The sequence below is a fragment of the Salvelinus namaycush genome, chromosome 41 (assembly GCF_016432855.1).
Source record: "Salvelinus namaycush isolate Seneca chromosome 41, SaNama_1.0, whole genome shotgun sequence".
NCBI classification, from domain to species: Eukaryota; Metazoa; Chordata; class Actinopteri; order Salmoniformes; family Salmonidae; genus Salvelinus; species Salvelinus namaycush.
The window spans coordinates 10,636,445-10,655,472 of record NC_052347.1 but is presented as its reverse complement, the minus strand read 5'-3'; the positions used below and the strand labels follow the sequence as shown (position 1 = coordinate 10,655,472).

The window sequence follows — 19,028 nt, the reverse complement described above, 5'->3', positions numbered from 1 at the left end:
TTATGAGGATTGCTAAAGCCCTTGGAAAAGTTGCAAAAGCCACTAAGCTTTTAATGTCATATCATATCAATTTCCTTGACCTTCAAAAAATAGGACCTCTGTTTATTATTCCCCTGTCAAGGCCCAGCCCCCTGCCCTGTGTCAGCTAAAGCAGAAAAGAACAGAGCGTATTGCACGGCCCGCCTCATGACGGGAGATTAACAAACCATACAGCAGCAGAGACAGCAGACAGCAGAGAAGGGAGGAGGACGCGCTGCTTTTTAGCTGGAATTGTGAAGAGTGCTGCGATTAGCACGTCGTCTACCGTGTGACCCATTTTCATGCTGTTTCATAGGGATTTTTGTGCTACTCCTCTTTTCTGGAAAGATGACTCGGCAGAAGCTCTCATCAAACATGAGTGATTAGCACCTGTGGGTGGCCGTCTGCTGCATTAGGAGCAATGTGTTCCTGCAGATAAGCTCCCCCTCTGACTGCTCCTCTCCCCTGCTTCCACACAGCCTCTATGTGAAGCTCATGTGACAGGTGGTAGACGGCTAGTTTAAGTCTCCTGGCAGTGTTAGTGAGGGCTATATCAGGTGCTGGGACTTGAGCTATCTATCTCCACGGTGCAAGCTCTTACACACACACACAGGCGTACACACACTCATGTACACACACACTGCCCTCTATGTTTACAGTAGGCTAGAGGGCGATACACACATTTAAATACATGTTGTATGTTACAGTGACAGGAGGGGATAAACAAAGAGTCACTGGCCCTCTGTCTGTCTGTCTGTCGGTCTGTTTGTGTTTTACAGCAGCAGGCTGAGCACCTTCATCAGTGTCTGTGTCAGGGATTGTAAGCATATGGCAACACACACCGGTCTTCCCAGGAATCAAAGCCTTGGCACATGCTCTCACTGGCTGAGAAGACACTGACTGGAACTTCCCTGGCTGGAATCCTTAGTGTGAGGGAAATGGGGTCAGTATATCGCACAAAGTCAACAGTAAGGTGTGTGTGGCACTAGGCTAATGTGGCCTGCAATCACTTGGCCACACAACGCTAAGCCGCTCCTTCCACTTCGTCCCGGAAACCTGCTAAGATGAGGCCTCGGTCCGTGTCAGGGTGCTCACGTTAACCCTGGAATGGCCTGACACGCTAAACCTGGAATGGAGGAAATGTGCGTGTCTGTGGTGGATAGTGACTGATGACGATAATATACCTACTGGGGGTGTTTTACATATCTATTCTCAAGCTTTGAGTGATATGCTACTACTGTGTTATATCACAAGTAACTGATGAGAATTTGTGAGATGTGTCAAACAGACATGAATAAACCCCCTTTCCTATAACCACTATGCTATTACCCTTCCTTGACTAAATCTGCACACAACCCAACCCCCTATTACTGAGTTTATCATCAGACAAAAAGGGAATACTTGACTGGTGAGGACACTGTTGTAAACCTATTTTATAAGACAGTGAAACCTCTTTCAGTTTATCTGTATTGCTTTTGTCTCTGTGATTTAATTTCCTATGGAAGAGATTAGGTAGGTATAGCCTAGATTTAGATGGTCAGCTGTCTTTGTCTTTGGCTTAATCCAGACTTCTTTCTACAGTGCCAGGATGGCAGGCTGCCAGGCAATTTTAGTCTGTTGCAACTTGATGTTAAGATGGATTAATTCGTTTTGCTGTAGTCATTATCTACATTTGTATCCTACCCACTATTTCAAGTAGTTCACAATGCAACATTATGTAATATTGCTAAAGATAGTCACCACAGTCAACACCACAGATAAGCGGATAGCTCCTGTCTGGAGCTCTTAAATTACCTCAGTAAAACAGTTATTATTATTAAGTTAATATACGTTTTGATGACTCTTGTCCTCTGTTATCGTAATAATTACCTTACAGTAGACATACAGTATAGCACAATATACAGGATAGTAAATCCAACATTCTAAACCAAAAGCTGGCATCTAAAACCTTGGCACATTGCCAGAATGCATTCATATCACACTTGGACCAAGATTCTTGTGACTTATTAGGCTACCTTGAATAGTAAGTTTGCAAGGACTACTGTACAGTATGCTAGGCTACTACGCACCACAAACTAACAGCTTTCTAATTTCAGAGTAAACTTCATTAGAATGTTTTATTTTTTTAGCAAATGTTAACTATGAAAATATATACTGAACAAAAATATAAACGCAACATGCAACAATTTCAAAGATTTTACTGAGTTACAGTTCATATGAGGAAATCAGCCAATTTAAATGAATTAATAAGACCCTAATCTATGGATTTCACATGACTGGGAATCTGTTGGTCACAGATATCTTAAATGGGCCTCAGGATCTCGTTGCGATATTTTTTAGCATTCAAATTACCATCGATAAAATGCAATTGTGTTCGTTGTCCGTAGTTTATGCCTGCCCATAACATAACCCCACCGCCACCATGGGGCACTCTGTTCACGTTGACATCAGCAAACTGCTGGCCCACATGACGCCATACTTATGGTAGAGAAATTAAAATGTAATTATCTGGCAACAACTCTCGTGGACATTCCTGCAGTCGGCATGCCAATGTCACGCTCCCTCAAAAATGTTGTCAACTGCACATTTTAGTGGCCTTTTATATTCCCCAGCACAAGTGCACCTGTGTAATGATCATGCTGTTCATCAGTTGGTGGATATGCCACACCTGTCAGGTGGTTAGATTATTTTAACAAAGGAGAAATGCTCACCCACATGGATGTGAACACATTTGTGTACAAAATATGAGAGAAAGAAGCTTTTTGTGGTATGGAAAATAAGCTTTTTGTGTGTATGGAAACTTTCTGGGATCTTTTATTTCAGGTCATGAAACATGGGACCAACACTTTACATGTTGCGTTTATATTTTTGTTCCGTGTACATTCACGGGAACTATAGCTTCACACCTATAATAGTCGATGGTTGCAGGCAAAACACAGGATCCGAAATGTGTTTTTGGGGGTGGAGCCCAATGCCCATTGAGTGTTAACTGTGCGCTCGAGCAGTCTACGCGTTGTTGATACAGATTTAAACCACATTGGGAGCGGACAGTTTGAGGACGTGCGACCAGAGACACAGTTTGAGGAATACTCGGATTAATGTCATTTATTTTTCGTCTGTCTATGAGCAAGACCACGACCAAGTAAATTATATTTGGCGGATTTAAACAAGCACTTTTTACTAGGGAGAACTCGAGAACGACCTTCATTCATGTTGAGGTGAAGAGACTTGTCAGCACACTTGTTGATTGTTAAATATTTGTTTGTATTATTTAGCCAATAGTGTAATAGCCTATAGTTGAATTGAACAGAAAAAAATCGAATGTATAAACCAAATATGTAGACACTTTATCTGTAGCCTATACTTATTTTTGTCTCATTTGGATTTTTGTAGTTTTTTGCCCGTTTTTATTTTTCGAAATAATCCACATTCCCTGCAACCTACGATGTTCCCTTGTCCGGTTTATGTTTTTGAATAGCCTTCATTCGGATTTGCACTATCCACTAGTTGGGACACAAGACCCCACCTGTTGCATTTCGAGGCAAAACTCAAAACAGAAATGTCACAGCTAGAGGTCGACGTGGCCGGACTGGGTTTCTCCAAATTACCTGCTGGGTTCGACGCCAACTCCTGCTTCCCTGGCCGAATACCACCAAGGCGAAGGAGACACTCGGCAAACTCCAGGAGAAACTCGTACAGGTTGAGCAAAATAAATACCTTGGATTTGGAGCCTGAAGTTTACGATGATGCCCCTCTCTCCAAAACTCACTCCTGGTCTGTTGATGATATTTTAGCAGAAACAGCGGCAGAGGAGAAAAAAGTGGACTCATCAGTACCAGCCTCGCCTGTCTCAAGCCCGGGAACGAGCACGTGCTCACCTCCTGGAACCCAGGCATCAGACCCCAAACCACCTCTTGATACCTGGGACGCGCCACAGCCCAGCTCACAAGCACAGGGCACAAGTTCAGATTCCGAGGAAGAAATCATTGACAAAAAGGTCATTTTATCTCGAGCTCCATTTGAAAGACAACGGGAGCAAGAGGAAAAGGATGAAATTGAAACCAAAGCCGTGGCGACGTCACCTGATGGAAGGTTCCTCAAATTCAACATTGAAATTGGGAGAGGGTCGTTTAAGACGGTGTACAAAGGCCTGGATACGGAGACAACAGTAGAAGTGGCATGGTGTGAGCTGCAGGTAAATAATTAATCTGCTATGTTTTGTGTACAGATGGAGAACTCAAAAGAACACACATCATTCCCCAAAATCTTATTTAGACTACCGCAAACAATTGTTAACGAAAGGCTTTCGCTCAGCCAAGCACAGTTCTCTCTACATTGTGGAGTGGGTAACATGTGTGCTGTCTCGCTTAATTAACTGGGTGCTGTACTATATGTGACAATGACTTCAAATTAAATCTCAAGTTCAAGAACATTGGTAAACTGAGACACTTCAAAACATTAAAAAAAGAAGGACAAATATGAAAAAAAGACATAAGCTCATTTCACTTCTTTATTGTCGGGGGCAGGATAATGTGTTTAGGCAGTTATGCCTTCATCAGATCAAGAAGTGTGCCAAATCCATAGTTTTTATACAAGTGTTTAGGTGATAATTACAATTGCCCACACCTTCTCTCGACATTATCAGCCGCTCAGATAAGATGCCATACATGACTTAATTTATAATCTCTGTGCTATTTTGGTTTATGCCTATCAGTTTTTATCTGCTGTTATTGAGAACCCGTGTGGACCTACTGAGTTTAAAGCTCTCAAAGTAATCATACAAATAGCCCTATAAAGGACACTGCGCTTCCACACATGGGTGTTTTACATACAGTGGGTTTTGATCAGAGGCGCTTGCTCTTGAGAATGCTTCGCTCCAGTACATTGCTTCGCTTGAAATTTGCATGAAGTAGAGCAAAAAATGTTCTGCCGCTCCGCTAGCAGAGTTCTCGCCGCTCACCTTCCCGCAATCACCTGCACATTTCTCTGCGTGCCCTCGTTGAAAATGAATGGGGGTAGAACTTCTCCTGATGAATTCATTCTTGGTGAAAACAGCAGAAGTTCCACCCTCATACATTTTCAACGAGTACACGCAGAGAAATGTGCGGGGGAAGGTGAGCGGCGGCGAGAACCTTGCTAGTGGAGCGTAATAAAAAGTTGAGTTATGCAAATTTCTATTTTAAAATTTGCATAAAGTAGAGCACAACTCAACTGGAATCGAACCAGGGTCTGTAGTGACGCCTATAGCACGGAGATGCAGTGCCTTAGACCACTGCGCCACTCGGGAGCCATATTGAGTGACCTTTTACCATGGCCAATGATTCCTAGATACTGTTTCCATGTACTGTACTGAGGAAAAGCACTTTTCATGCTGAGAGTACCAGTACATTCTGTAATCTATCTATGTGTGACCTCAGTGGGAAAGCTGAACCTTTTGGTGGTGCTTGGGACAGAGAGATGAGTGGTAGTGTGACACTCAGGGCCTGACTGTCATCCTGCCTGGCCATTTCTCTTTTCATTGAGAACCACTGGTGCCAGCCAGCACTCATCCAGAGCTGCTTCTCACACCCAAACTTGAGCAATACTAGTTTAGAACAGATACACAGCAAGCAACTTGTTATTACATGTATTTGTAAAATTTGCAACACAGTCATTCATTCACAGAAATGCTTATTACTGAGACTGACTGCCTGGCCTCCCGTTTATCTTCTTGCAACACTTGCCCAAGATCAAGATTACTCACACCAAAGTGACAATCAAGATCAAGATTACTCACACCAAAGTGGCAATCATTAATTTTCAAGTTTTTGTCACATGCACAAGTACAGTAAAACGTTTTTCTTGCAAACTCAAAACTAATATCAGCATAGCTGTGCCCAGGAGTTCCACCACCCTAGAAGACGATTTAGGGATTTAATAGATTTATGTTTCACTCAGAAATTATTATGGTAAAGAAATCAGTGTTCAGGACAGATCCACCATCTTTAAAATGACTATAACTCATCTTAATCTCCCCCAATGTCCCTCAGCAGAGCCTCCACTGACAGCTTGCAGAGAGTTGTTTATAGCAGCAGCAGACTCCCTGGCCAGGCAGCAACCATTGTAACAGGAGCCGCCCCCAACCCTCCATGGGGCAGCTGGGAAGCTGGAGGGAATAGCAGGGACCAGGAGGCGTCATTCTAAAACAAGCCACATGATATAGTACAGGGGAGTGAAAGGCGGCAGAGACTGGTGTGTCATTATGAAACAGGTTTTGTGCACTGAAAGACAAAGTTGGTTGTGCTTCACTGACCCGTTGAGTGTCGAAGTTAGTTGGCTACAGGGTTTCCAAGCAGGATGAGCAAGGTGCAGGGAGTCAGCCAACTCGGTTGAACAACCTCCTCAGCAATCAATCAAATTTCAATCAAATACATTTTATAAAGCCATTTTTACATCAGCAGTTGTCACAAAGTGCTATACAGATACTCAGCCTAAAACCCTAAAGAGCAAGCAATGCAGATGTAGGAGGAAAAACTCCCTAGAAAGGCAGGAACCTAGGAAGAAACCTAGAGAGGAACCAGGCCCCTAGGAGTGGCCAGTCCTCTTCTGCCTGTGTCAGGTGGAGATTATAAGAGCACATGTAAATTAAGGCCAGATTGTTCTTCAAGATGTTCATAGATGACCAACAGGGTCAAATAATAACCACAGTCGTTATAGAGGGTGAAGCAGTTCAACACCTCAGGAGTAAATGTCAGTTGGTTTTTCATAGCCGAGCATTCAGAGGTCGAGACAGCAGGTCCGGGACGAATTAGCACGTCCGGTGAAACCGGTCAGGGTTTTGATAGTGGCAGCACGACCGGGTGGATGATTGGGGACAGGGACAGGTAGTCCTGAGGCATGGTCCTAGGGCTCATAGAGAGAGATTGAGGTTGCGAGAGAGTTCTTCTGACTCCCTGGCCTAAAACAAATCACACTGTGCATAATTACAAGGTCTCTCTCTCCCTCTCTCTCTTGGAAGTCCTGTAATGGCCCTTGAGTTCCTACCTCCAGAGTAACTAACTGTAACGGATGTGAAATGGCTAGCTAGTTAGCGGGTATGCGCTAGTAGCGTTTCAATCAGTTACGTCACTTGCTCTGAAACCTATTAGTAGTGTTGCCCCTTGCTCTGCAAGGGCCGCGGCTTTTGTGGAGCGATGGGTAACGACGCTTCGTGGGTGACTGTTGTTGATGTGTGCAGAGGGTCCCTGGTTCGCGCCGGTGTCGGGGCGAGGGGACGGTTTAAAGTTATACTGTTACATTGATGCTGTTGACCCGGATCACTGGTTGCTGCGGAAAAGGAGGAGGTTGAAAGGGGGGTGAGTGTAACGGATGTGAAATGGCTAGCTAGTTAGCGGGTACGCGCTAGCAGCGTTTCAATCAGTTACGTCACTTGCTCTGAAACCTATTAGTAGTGTTGCCCCTTGCTCTGCAAGGGCCGCGGCTTTTGTGGAGCGATGGGTAACGACGCTTCGTGGGTGTCAGTTGTTGATGTGTGCAGAGGGTCCCTGGTTCGCGCCCGTGTCGGGGCGAGGGGACGGTTTAAAGTTATACTGTTACATAACTACATGAGTAAACCAGAACAGCAACCTGCCCAGGCCATGTATAGTTATGTGTGTGTGTGTGTGTGTGGTGACCTTTATCTGTCCTATGTTTGTTGGGCTTTTCTGTTCTCCTTTGTTTCCTGTACACTTCACACACTGGGAGTTTCAACGAGAAGCCTTGCACTGTGGAATGTCACCACAAGATTGATTGTAGCAGCACCTGGGTTAGGGTTGTGTTGTTGTTTTTTGGGGGAGGTGAGGGGGTAAAGCACACGAGGCCTGCCATGAATATGTTCTATGTTGTTGTGATGCATTTGATTTGTCATAGTAGTTGTTTATGATTCCCATTGACATCTGTTATGTAAGTATTAAGACAGCGCTGGCCTTCTGACCTAGGCTTTAGGTCAAGTGTTGACATAATGTCCCTTATGAGGTATGATTACATCAAAAATAGACCAATGCTTATTTAGGCAACACTGCCTAAAAATATAAAATCCGTATCTCTTGGATTTTTACTTTCTCTGTCTTATCTCTGTGCACTAATTGAACTTCATGCTGCCTGTGCCTGTGTAAGAGTAACTCAGTGCATGATATAGAGAAGATATCTGGTTTACCTATCCATGGCAAGGCTTGCTTGCATGTTAAAGACTTCTCTAATCAATCAAAACCTTTAGACACTCATTAAAATGACAGTTAAAGAAGACTAGATATTTCTTGGGAGATCTTGTTCTCAAGAACACGCACACACATACAGCTGTGTTTCCTTTTTCAAAATGTCAAGATGTCAGTGGGAATCAGGCCCATGGGGAGAGAGAGAGAGAGAGAGGCCGCTTATACGAAGTATGAGCTGAACTAACTGAACCCTCCCTTACCCCACCTCTAGAAGAAAACAAGGAGGGTTTCAGGCCAGAACTGACATTAGCTGTAAAAGCATTTGCCATACTAAACATGGGACTAGGATTTACAAACCCCAGACTGAGGCCAGGAGTCCATTGAAGTGTCTCTCAGTCCCTCCGTCACTTGAATAAGCGTATTCCTGTGCCACGCTAGGTGACAAGAGACTTGGTGACTAGTCTGGAACTTCCCTGGCTGGTAGCCCCTAAATAATAAGCGTCCTTTACCCCTATATATTTCCCAAACAAAGACTTTTTTCCCCTCCCGTGGTGTTACTGTTCTCCGGGGGGGACATTCTTCTGCTGCTCCAGCTGGAACCTTTTTTTTCCTGTCAGCCTTTTCCACTTCAGAATGTGGCTCTTACCGCCTGTGGAGTGATTGAGCTAATCCAACTTGCCCTCTTAATTTATTTTACCCACAATACCCAGTTTAATTAGCCCTGATAAATTGCTGGGGGTCTCTACAAGGGCTACCATGGTGACGGTGGTCTGCTCTGACACCCCATGACAATCCCACACCCCATCCCTAAACGTGTGTAAGCGAGACAAACACTACTGTACTCATGGGCCTTCAGCGCAGCTAATGAGACTGCCCAAGGCTACCGGTAGTGATGCCACCGTGGCTGACTACGTGGCTCTGATCAAGGATAACACCGACTGGCTGGCTGACTGACTCAGCCTCTCAGCAGGCTTGCCCCCACACCCCCTGTCCATTCATTAACATGCAGTTTAGCGCTCATAATGTTTCACTGCCTTCACTGAGTGTGAAGGAAAACGGAGGGGAGCACTGCACACACTCAAGCAGCACTACATCCGTTTGGCTCTGGTTCATAAGCCGTGCTAACTGTGAAAAAAAGCAAACACCATTTAATTAAAACTGGCTATATTTAGGGGTCAACTGGTTTAATGGGAGTGCTGGCCAACATGTCCAGATTACTTGGATGGAGCCTGCTAGCAGGAAAGCCAATCATCTCTCCTTCACCTGGGGCAGATTCAGTTTGCACAATGTTACATAACACTGCAGCCATGGAGGTAGAAATTGATTATAAATGCGGATTACTTCTATGATATCTATCATGCAGTGCTCTTAGTACTGAATATAGTCCTCATTCATCTCAGACTGCTTGATTGGTCGTGGCTGGGTTAGGGTTGGGAGGTGGGGCAATTTTGGTGGGACAAAGTAGGTGGGAAGTAGCTTTATCTTTATGTCTGTATTTTATGTATGTGTTGATGACAGTCCCCCCTTACACAAGTCATTCTCTGTTACGTTTTGGGAAATGGGGCTTGGACGCCAGTTCTCATGAGGAACGATAATGGACACTGACCCTGTCTGATCCAACACATCTCATAAATACAGTGCCTTCGGAAAGTATTCAGACCCCATGACTTTTTATTTTGTTACAGCCATATTCTAAAATGGATTAAATAAAAATATAAACCTCAGCAATCTATACACAATACCCCATAATGATAAAGTAAAAACAGGTTTTTAGCAAATTTATTCAATATAAAAACCAGAAATACATTATTTACGTAAGTATTCAGAGCCTTTGCTATGAGACTCAAAATTGAGCTGAAGTGCATCCTGTTTCCGTTGATCATCCTTGATGTTTCTACAACTTGATTGGAGTCCACCTGTGGTAAATTCAATTGATTAGACATGATTTGGAAAGGCACACACCTGTCTATATAAGGTCCCACAGTTGACAGTGCATGTCACAGCAAAAACCAAGCCATGAGGTCCAAGGAATTGTCCGTAGAGCTCAGAGACAGGATTGTATCTAGGCACAGATCTGGGGAAGGGTACCAAAACATTTCTGCAGCGTTGAAGGTCCCCAAGAACACAGTGTCCTCCATCATTCTTAAATGGAAGAAGTTTGGAACCACCAAGACTCTTCCTAGAGCTGGCCGCCCAGCCAAACTGGACCTCAGACTGGGGCGAAGGTTCACCTTCCAACAGGACAACGACCCTAAGCACACAGCCAAGACAACGCATGAGTGGCTTTGGGACAAGTCTCTGAATGTCCTTGAGTGGCCCACCCAGAGCCCGGACTTGAACCCGATCGAACATCTCTGGAGAGACCTGAAAATAGCTGTGCAGCAACGCTCCCCATCCAACCCGACAGAGATTGAGAGGATCTGCAGAGAAGAATGGGAGAAACTCCCCAAATACAGGTGTGCCAAGCTTGTAGCAGTTGTATATGATTCCCATTGACATCTGTTATGTAAGTATTAAGACAGCGCTGGCCTTCTGACCTAGGCTTCAGGTCAAGTGTTGACATAATGTCCCCTTATGAGGTATGATTACATCAAAAATAGACCAATGCTTATTTAGGCAACACTACCTTTGAGGTGCTTGTTTCTGTAATCATTGTTGAGTATACAGTGCCATGCAAAAGTATTCATACCCCTTGGATTTCTTCACGTTTTGTGTTACAAAGTGGGAATGAAATGGATTTAATTGTAACTTTTTGTCAACAACCTACACAATACTTGAATGTCAAAATGAATAGAAATATAGTTGTTGCATAAGTGTTCAGTCAATACATGTTAGAAACCCCTTTGACAGTGATTTACAGCTGTGAGTCTTCTTGGGTAAGTCTCTAAGAGCTTTTCACACCAGGATTGTGCAATATTAACCCATTATTCTTTCCATAATTCTTCAAGCTCTGTCAAGATGTTGGTAATCATGGCTAGACAGCAAATTTCAAGTCTTGCCATAGATTTTCAAGTAGATTTAAGTCTAATCTGTAACTTGGTCTTGTGTTGTAGGTTATTGATCTGCTGAAAGGGGAATTGGTCTCCCTCTGTCTGATGTAAAGCAGACTGAAGTAGATTTTCCTCTAGGATTTTGGCTGTGCTTAACTTCATCCCGTTTCTTTTTATCCTGAAAAACTCCCCAGTATTTGCGGATGTCAAGCATAGCATTAACATGATGCAGCCATCACCATGCTTGAAAATAAGGAGGCAGTTACTCAGTGATGTGTTTTATTGGATTTGCCCCAAACATAAATCTTTGAATTTAGGCCAAAAAGCATATTAATTTGCTTTGTTTTTGCAGTATTAGTTTAGTGCCTTGTTGCATGTTTTAGAATATTTGTGTTCTGTTTATTTTCTGTCATTATTGTTGAGTAATTATTTTTTATTTATCCCTTATTTTACCAGGTAAGTTGACTGAGAACACATTCTCATTTGCAGCAATGACCTGGGGAATAGTTACAGGGGAGAGGGATGAATGAGCCAATTGCAATTGCAAACTGGGGATGATTAGGTGACTGTGTTGGTATGAGGGCCAGAATTGGAATTTAGCCAGGACACCAGGGTTAACACCCCTACTCTTACAATAAGTGCCATGGGATCTTCAGTGACCACGGAGAGTCAGGACACCCATTTAACATCCCATCTGAAAGACAGCACCCTACACAAGGCAATATCCCCAATCACTGCCCTGGGGCATTGGGATATTTTTTTAGACCAGAGGAAAGGGTGCCTCTTACTGGCTCTTCAACACCACTTCCACCAGTATCTGGTCTCCCATCCAGGACCAACCCTGCTTAGCTTCAGAAGCAAGCCAGCAGTGGGATGCAGGGTGGTATGCTGCAACGTTGATTCATCTTCAGTTTTCTTCTATCACAGCCATTGAACTCTGAACTCTGTAACTGTTTTAAAATCACCAATGGCCTCATGGTAACATCCCTGAGCAGTTTAATTCCTTTCCTGCAAAAAAATTAAATTAAATCAATTTGAATCCCACTTTGTAACAAAATACAAGGGGTATGAATACTTTTGTAAGGCACAGTAGAGGCATGAATGGGTTTTTGTAGTATTTCTTTATAAACTCGTGCAGAAAACATCGACCCCCTTAGGGTACCTCCCATTGTGGTCTCTTAAACCGTGAACCAGGTGTCCCGTCAACACGTATCCATTATGTAGAAGAAGAGCAACAGTGCCTCAGCTCTGCACTTTTCCTTTTGTTGTCTGACTGAAACCTGCTAAACATACCGGCTAAAACCACGAGTAGTTCTGTTCCTCAACCAACCAATATAACCCATTGCATGTGTAAAACTAGCCTAAATATATGCTGTGATCAGTCTTGTTTTTACTTGTAGTTCCTAACTGACTATAAGACGAATTTGAAACATGTTCTGATTCTGTTTTCAGGTCAAAATCAGTGCCCCTGAACCTCATTGTCTATGAATTTACAAAGAGAATTTGCATTGGTACAGACCAAGGCACACAGCTTTAGTAACAGATTTCATGCTGCTTTGTGCTGATAAACTATTATTTTAAAGCCTCAAAGTGGACAGGGATAATTGACAAATTAACTTGGCGGATGTAGGCTTCTATGATTGTGCTTGGGATAATGGGTGAGATTCTGTTTAATATGCTTTGCTTATCCCCCACTGGCACCTTTGCCAATTGAATAACATCATATTCCCTTAGCATTTTTTAAATTCACAAACATCACTTTGGTACTCGGTGTGTGTGTGGTGTGTTTTTTCCCTCCTTTCATATTCTTACAGAGCAGCATGGATCAGAGGAAAGTTTTTCAGAGCTTAGTTTCCACTGCCTGAAAAAAATAAGCGCTTGCTGAAACGTTTTAAACGCTATAGTGTGTTTCACGACTCGTGAAATTTGCAACTCAGTGTTGTATGTACTGTGGATTGCACCCTTCAACATGGCTCCCCTTTTTCTCAGGACTTTGTCTTCATATCTATCTAACTACCAGTAGAGAGAGAGATATAGACTGAGAAGTAGCCAGTAAGATAAACGTGAGGTGGGAAGGAGAGAGAGAGCAGAGTTTAATCATTTTAACTGAACTTATGTAACGGATGTGAAATGGCTAGCTAGTTAGCGGGTACGCGCTAGTAGCGTTTCAATCAGTTACGTCACTTGCTCTGAAACCTAGAAGTAGGGTTGCACCTTGCTCTGCAAGGGCCGCGGCTTTTGTGGAGCGATGGGTAACGACGCTTCGTGGGTGTCAGTTGTTGATGTGTGCAGAGGGTCTCTGGTTCGCGCCCGTGTCGGGGCGAGGGGACGTACTAAAGTTATACTGTTACATTGATGCTGTTGACTCGGATCACTGGTTGCTGCGGAAAAGGAGGAGGTTGAAAGGGGGGTGAGTGTAACGGATGTGAAATGGCTAGCTAGTTAGCGGGTACGCGCTACTAGCGTTTCAATCAGTTACGTCACTTGCTCTGAAACCTACAAGTAGTGTTGCCCCTTGCTCTGCAAGGGCCGTGGCCTTTGTGGAGCGATGGGTAACGACGCTTCGTGGGTGTCAGTTGTTGTGTGCAGAGGGTCCCTGGTTCGCGCCGGTGTCGGGGCGAGGGGACGTACTAAAGTTATACTGTTACATTGATGCTGTTGACCCGGATCACTGGTTGCTGCGGAAAAGGAGGAGGTTGAAAGGGGGGTGAGTGTAACGGATGTGAAATGGCTAGCTAGTTAGCGGGTACGCGCTAGTAGCGTTTCAATCAGTTACGTCACTTGCTCTGAAACCTAGAAGTAGGGTTGCACCTTGCTCTGCAAGGGCCGTGGCCTTTGTGGAGCGATGGGTAACGATGCTTCGTGGGTGTCAGTTGTTGATGTGTGCAGAGGGTCCCTGGTTCGCGCCCGTGTCGGGGCGAGGGGACGTACTAAAGTTATACTGTTACATTGATGCTGTTGACCCGGATCACTGGTTGCTGCGGAAAAGGAGGAGGTTGAAAGGGGGGTGAGTGTAACGGATGTGAAATGGCTAGCTAGTTAGCGGGTACGCGCTAGTAGCGTTTCAATCAGTTACGTCACTTGCTCTGAAACCTAGAAGTAGGGTTGCACCTTGCTCTGCAAGGGCCGTGGCCTTTGTGGAGCGATGGGTAACGATGCTTCGTGGGTGTCAGTTGTTGATGTGTGCAGAGGGTCCCTGGTTCGCGCCCGTGTCGGGGCGAGGGGACGTACTAAAGTTATACTGTTACACTTAGAAGGCCCTGTGTATGTCACGACTTCTGCCGAAGTCGATGCATCTCCTTGTTCGGGCGGTGTTCGGCGGTCGACGGTCTACTAGCCATCGCCGATCCATTTTTAATTTTCCATTTGTTTTGTCTAGTTTTCCCACACACCTGGTTCTCATTTATTTCCCTCATGTGTTATGTATTTAACCCTCTGTTTCCCCGATGTCTTTGTGTGGTGTTGTTTATCTGTTTGCATGTATGCGCACATTAGGCTGGGTGCGCTGGGTTATGTTAAACCCATATTTGTATTTTCGTGTTCGTTTGTGCCGTGTGCTTTTGGTTCGCCAAATAAAAGGCTCCATTTTGCCACCAAGGGCTGACTTCCTACAGCCCTTCACGCATACCTTGACAGTGTATGTCTTTTTTAATCACCTTAGTTTTGCTATGAATGAGGATTGGGTTCTGAAAGCCTCCATTCCCATAGCTGCCAGAGTCTCAGAATTGAACGCTACAGTATTAGTACTACGAATGTAGAGCTGAAAAGTGACAATCTAGTCTCTGAGTTGAAGGCTATTAGCAGTACAAAATGTTAATAGAAGTCAAGTTACGATTTCCATGGTTACCTTAAGATATTTCACCTGTTCCTTAAACAAACAGTGAACAACTGCCATGATTCAAGAGCTGCGTTAGCAGACCTCAGTGGCACAGCAACAGCTGCCAGAGAGAGAGAGAGAGAGAGAGACACAGAGAGAGAGAGAGAGAGAGAGAGCATAAAACACATTGTGAAACACTGTCATAACATGTTCCTTGTCCTGCTGGTTCCCCAGCTACCCTGTCTAATTATCAGTTAGACAGCAGGTAAATGACAGACCATACATGAAAGTTACAATCAGACAGATGTGCAACTAAAGGCTCACATTTGTTCTCTGTATGTCTTTGAGCTAATTTTCTGCCGGTTGGATGACAAAAATATTTAGCTTATTGGGGAAAAAAACTACGGCAGTTCCCCAAGATAAAGTGTACTCTACTCTGTCTCTCTCTCACAATATAGGCCATTGGGAAACCCACACAAAAAAAATTGACGGAGAATATGATGAACTGGCATTACGTCAAATCAAATTCATATTTTAGTTTATAATGGACTGTATTGTGTTCTTTGCACCCTGCCATCCGTAGTTTGTTTGATTCTCTCGCAAGGAGATACCACTAACTCTATGTCATTACCAACCATATCATGTTCAATGAGACCAGTCCAGTTTTTTCAAGTTCTCTACTGGTATTTGGAACTTCTGAAACTTTATCAATTCATAGTACATCTTTTTTGGATTATATTGTGTTCCAGATGGACAAAGGTTACTGGCTTCAAAGAACAAGAGCCACAGAGGTTTGACAGCTCATTTTGAATCGGCCTGTTTTAACACCTCAGAGGATGCCTTGTCCGTCGGTTGTAAATGTTTTTCATATTTCTCTATCATCACATTTTTTTGCTTGACATTAATTACCTTTGCCTTCAGAAATATATAATTTATGTTTCTCTGATCTGCTGTCTTTAGAGTATTTTACCTCCTTCAGTCTCTTCTCAATTAGGGCTCCTAAATTCACTATAACTTAATATGGATGATAAAAGATATTTGTGTTAGCCATAGACCCTTTTGACATCTCATCCTAAAAACAATGACTGGACGTAGACCAGTTATTTTCCAACCCACCATCCATCTTTCTTGTACTCTGTCCTCCCCTCTCCTCCTCTCTTATGGTCTTTGTCGCTGTCTCTTTTCCCTCTCCTCCCATGGTATCTATCTCTTTACTGTGTTTATTGCCTATACTGTTATTACCTCCCAAATCATATAGTGCAAGGGGAACAATCTTGTACAATATATTCATCTTCACATATGAGCCTGGCTATATAGCTGTATGGTGTGTGGATAGCAACAGTTCCAACGGTACTGTCATCATCCTTACATGTCCCTGACCTTAACACCCTATTGGTTTAACAATCACGCCCTGGTCTGTTTCACCTGTCCTTGTGATTGTCTCCACCCTCTCCAGGTGTCGCTTATTTTTCCCAGTGTATTTATTTCCTGTCTCTCTGTGCCAGTTCGTCTTGTATGTTCCAAGTCAACCAGCGTTTTCCCCGTTCTCCTGCTTTTTGCATTCTCCTTTTTCTAGTCCTCCCGGTTTTGACCCTTGCCTGTTTCTGGACTTTGTACCCACCTGCCTGACCATTTTGCCTGCCTTGACCACGAGCCTGCCTGCCACTCTGTACCTCCTGGACTCTGATCTGGTTTTGACCTTTTTGCCTGTCCACGGCCATTCTCTTGCCTACCCCTTTGGATTAATAAACATTGTAAGACTCCAACCATCTGTCTCCTGTGTCTGCATCTGGGTCTCACCTTGTGCCTTGATATTAACAGGCTCAGGGGTCCTTATACACTTACAGTTGAATGCTTACATGTGTACATGTATGTATCATGTTCTGTCTAGACATTGACATAGTCAGAAGGGGGTTGTAACAGACCATTCCATCTAGATGATCCTGGCAGTCGACACTCAACAGATTGAGCAAGAGCGACGCATATCGGAAATATCATGTGTCAGTACAGTAATGGGCTACATACATATGAGGGAGATATTCAGGTATAATAAATATGTGACAAAAGATATTGCAGTTTAATCATTTTATGACCTCACTAAACTCAAAGAAATGGGTCACTTTACTTCGTATCATTCTGAGCTCCTCTAGGTTATCTGTGAATGACCCGGGGTCATAGTTCCACAACGCATACCATTAATTTTAACTGCTGAGTATTTTCTTCTATAGTTCTACCCTTTTACTTTCCTAGTGAACTGCATGAAAGGTGTCTCCACGTGTCACAAAAGGTGTAATGAAATAATAATTTAATTGTCATTGAGCTTTGTTTTGTGCTATTATAAGAGTGGGCATGGTTTGGCAGTGCTTATAGCATGTAGTGTTCTTTACTTGAGTGGCAGACTTGGTTCTTGCCAGTTGCCATCACCTGTATATGTAATGACTCATTAAACCTCCCAGTTTCACATTCAACACACCTGGACATTTTATCACAAACACCTATGAGCTGTCATGACGTTTACAATGATGTTTACAAACAACAGAATATCTCAAACGTCATTCATATTCATGATTCACTCCAATTACAGGCCTGAAAGTCCCTTTGTTTTTAGCATGGAAGCACGCCTGAAATATGCCCATTGTTTACCTTAGCGTAATGAAAAGAAACAGCTGTTTGTGAGATTGGGATCTGATCCACTATTAACATAGTGGATCATTATTAACCTATTAAACCATGTGACTGGCCTGGAGTCTTATTTTCTGCACCCTCAGGCTGGTTCCACACACACACACCCACGAGAAAGCTTGAAAGCAGAGACGCAGAGACGCAGAGACGCAGAGACGCAGAGACGCAGAGACGCAGAGACGCAGAGACTGACACACAGGGCCGGCTCTAGCCTTTTGGGGGCCCTAAGCGAGATTTGGTCCCCGCCTTTTTTTAAAGTGAATTTCCTGCAATTCTACACATTTTGCCATCGTACAGAGAGAAATAAATGTCAGTTTTACAGCTAATTTACCGCTATTCTACACATTTTGCCATGGGGTGGAGATACATTTTTTCACTTTAAAGCTAATTCCCTGCAGTTCTACACATTTTGCCATGACTTATGCTATGTTAATAATATCTGAGGGAAAATTACTAACAAAATCAATGGGGGCCTCTGGGCACATGCCCTGCGTGCCTCATGCCCTGCCTGCCTGTTCGGTATTTGGCCATGATTAATACAATTTTAGATGGCTGGCTATAATTTACCAATCAAGGAATTGTTAGCTGACATGGCTAATTGATTGACTGTCAGTGACTGACATAACAAGAGAACAATTGCTGATCCACAACCAAATTTCAAACTTGTGCCTTATGTATTCTGCTATTCTAACTCTCAATATTAAGTTGAGATCCCAACTGAGGTCCTAAGAAATGTTTTATGATGAGTGTGTGGGTTGGGGGCCCCCTAGCGGCTTGGAGCCCTAAGTGACCGCTTATGTTGCTTATGCTTGGAGCCGGCCCTGCTGACACATCATATCACATCACATTTGTTTCAGATCATCATGCTCCATTACTCATTGACATGGACAGGACAGATAGACTGCACCGTTACCACTGTAGGTATTGCACTTGTGGATCTGTTTGGATGCAAATATCCATCTGATGGTATTTCTGTTTGATTTATGGTAGCGGAAGGAAATCCAAGTCTTATGCGACAGCGGATATCTAATTCTCAGTTGCCAAGAAAGAAATCCTAGTGAATTCAAATCCTAAGAGCTAAGGGCTTTCTTATATTAGCTGTGAGTGTTATCAGCTTAGCCAAGCTGCGTTATCAAGCCAAGGCTCTTATTTTGAGGGTCTGCAGTGCATATACAAACAGCCCAGGATTGAGAGTGTTATTGTATGGTGGAGTGTAACTTGACTATGAGTGTATCTCTTTCACCCTGAATTAGGATACTAGGTGATAAATGTATATTCCCAAGTTTCCAACGTAGGTGCACAGGTCGAGAGAAAAATTTGAGTAATCAAGGTGACAGACAGTGACACGTT

General features: G+C 43.6%; 1 protein-coding gene across 1 annotated transcript in view; it reads left to right on the top strand.

Moving 5' to 3' along the window:
* Positions 1–3,057: 3,057 nt before the first annotated feature.
* The window catches only part of LOC120034331 (serine/threonine-protein kinase WNK4-like), a 75,296-nt gene continuing 59,325 nt past the window's right edge, over positions 3,058–19,028 (top strand). Inside the window, exons 1-2 of the mRNA XM_038980849.1 lie at positions 3,058–3,236; positions 3,497–4,213. Of these exons, the coding sequence (XP_038836777.1) occupies positions 3,578–4,213 (636 nt within the window). The 5' untranslated portion in view covers positions 3,058–3,236; positions 3,497–3,577. The remainder of the gene's footprint in view (positions 3,237–3,496; positions 4,214–19,028) is intronic.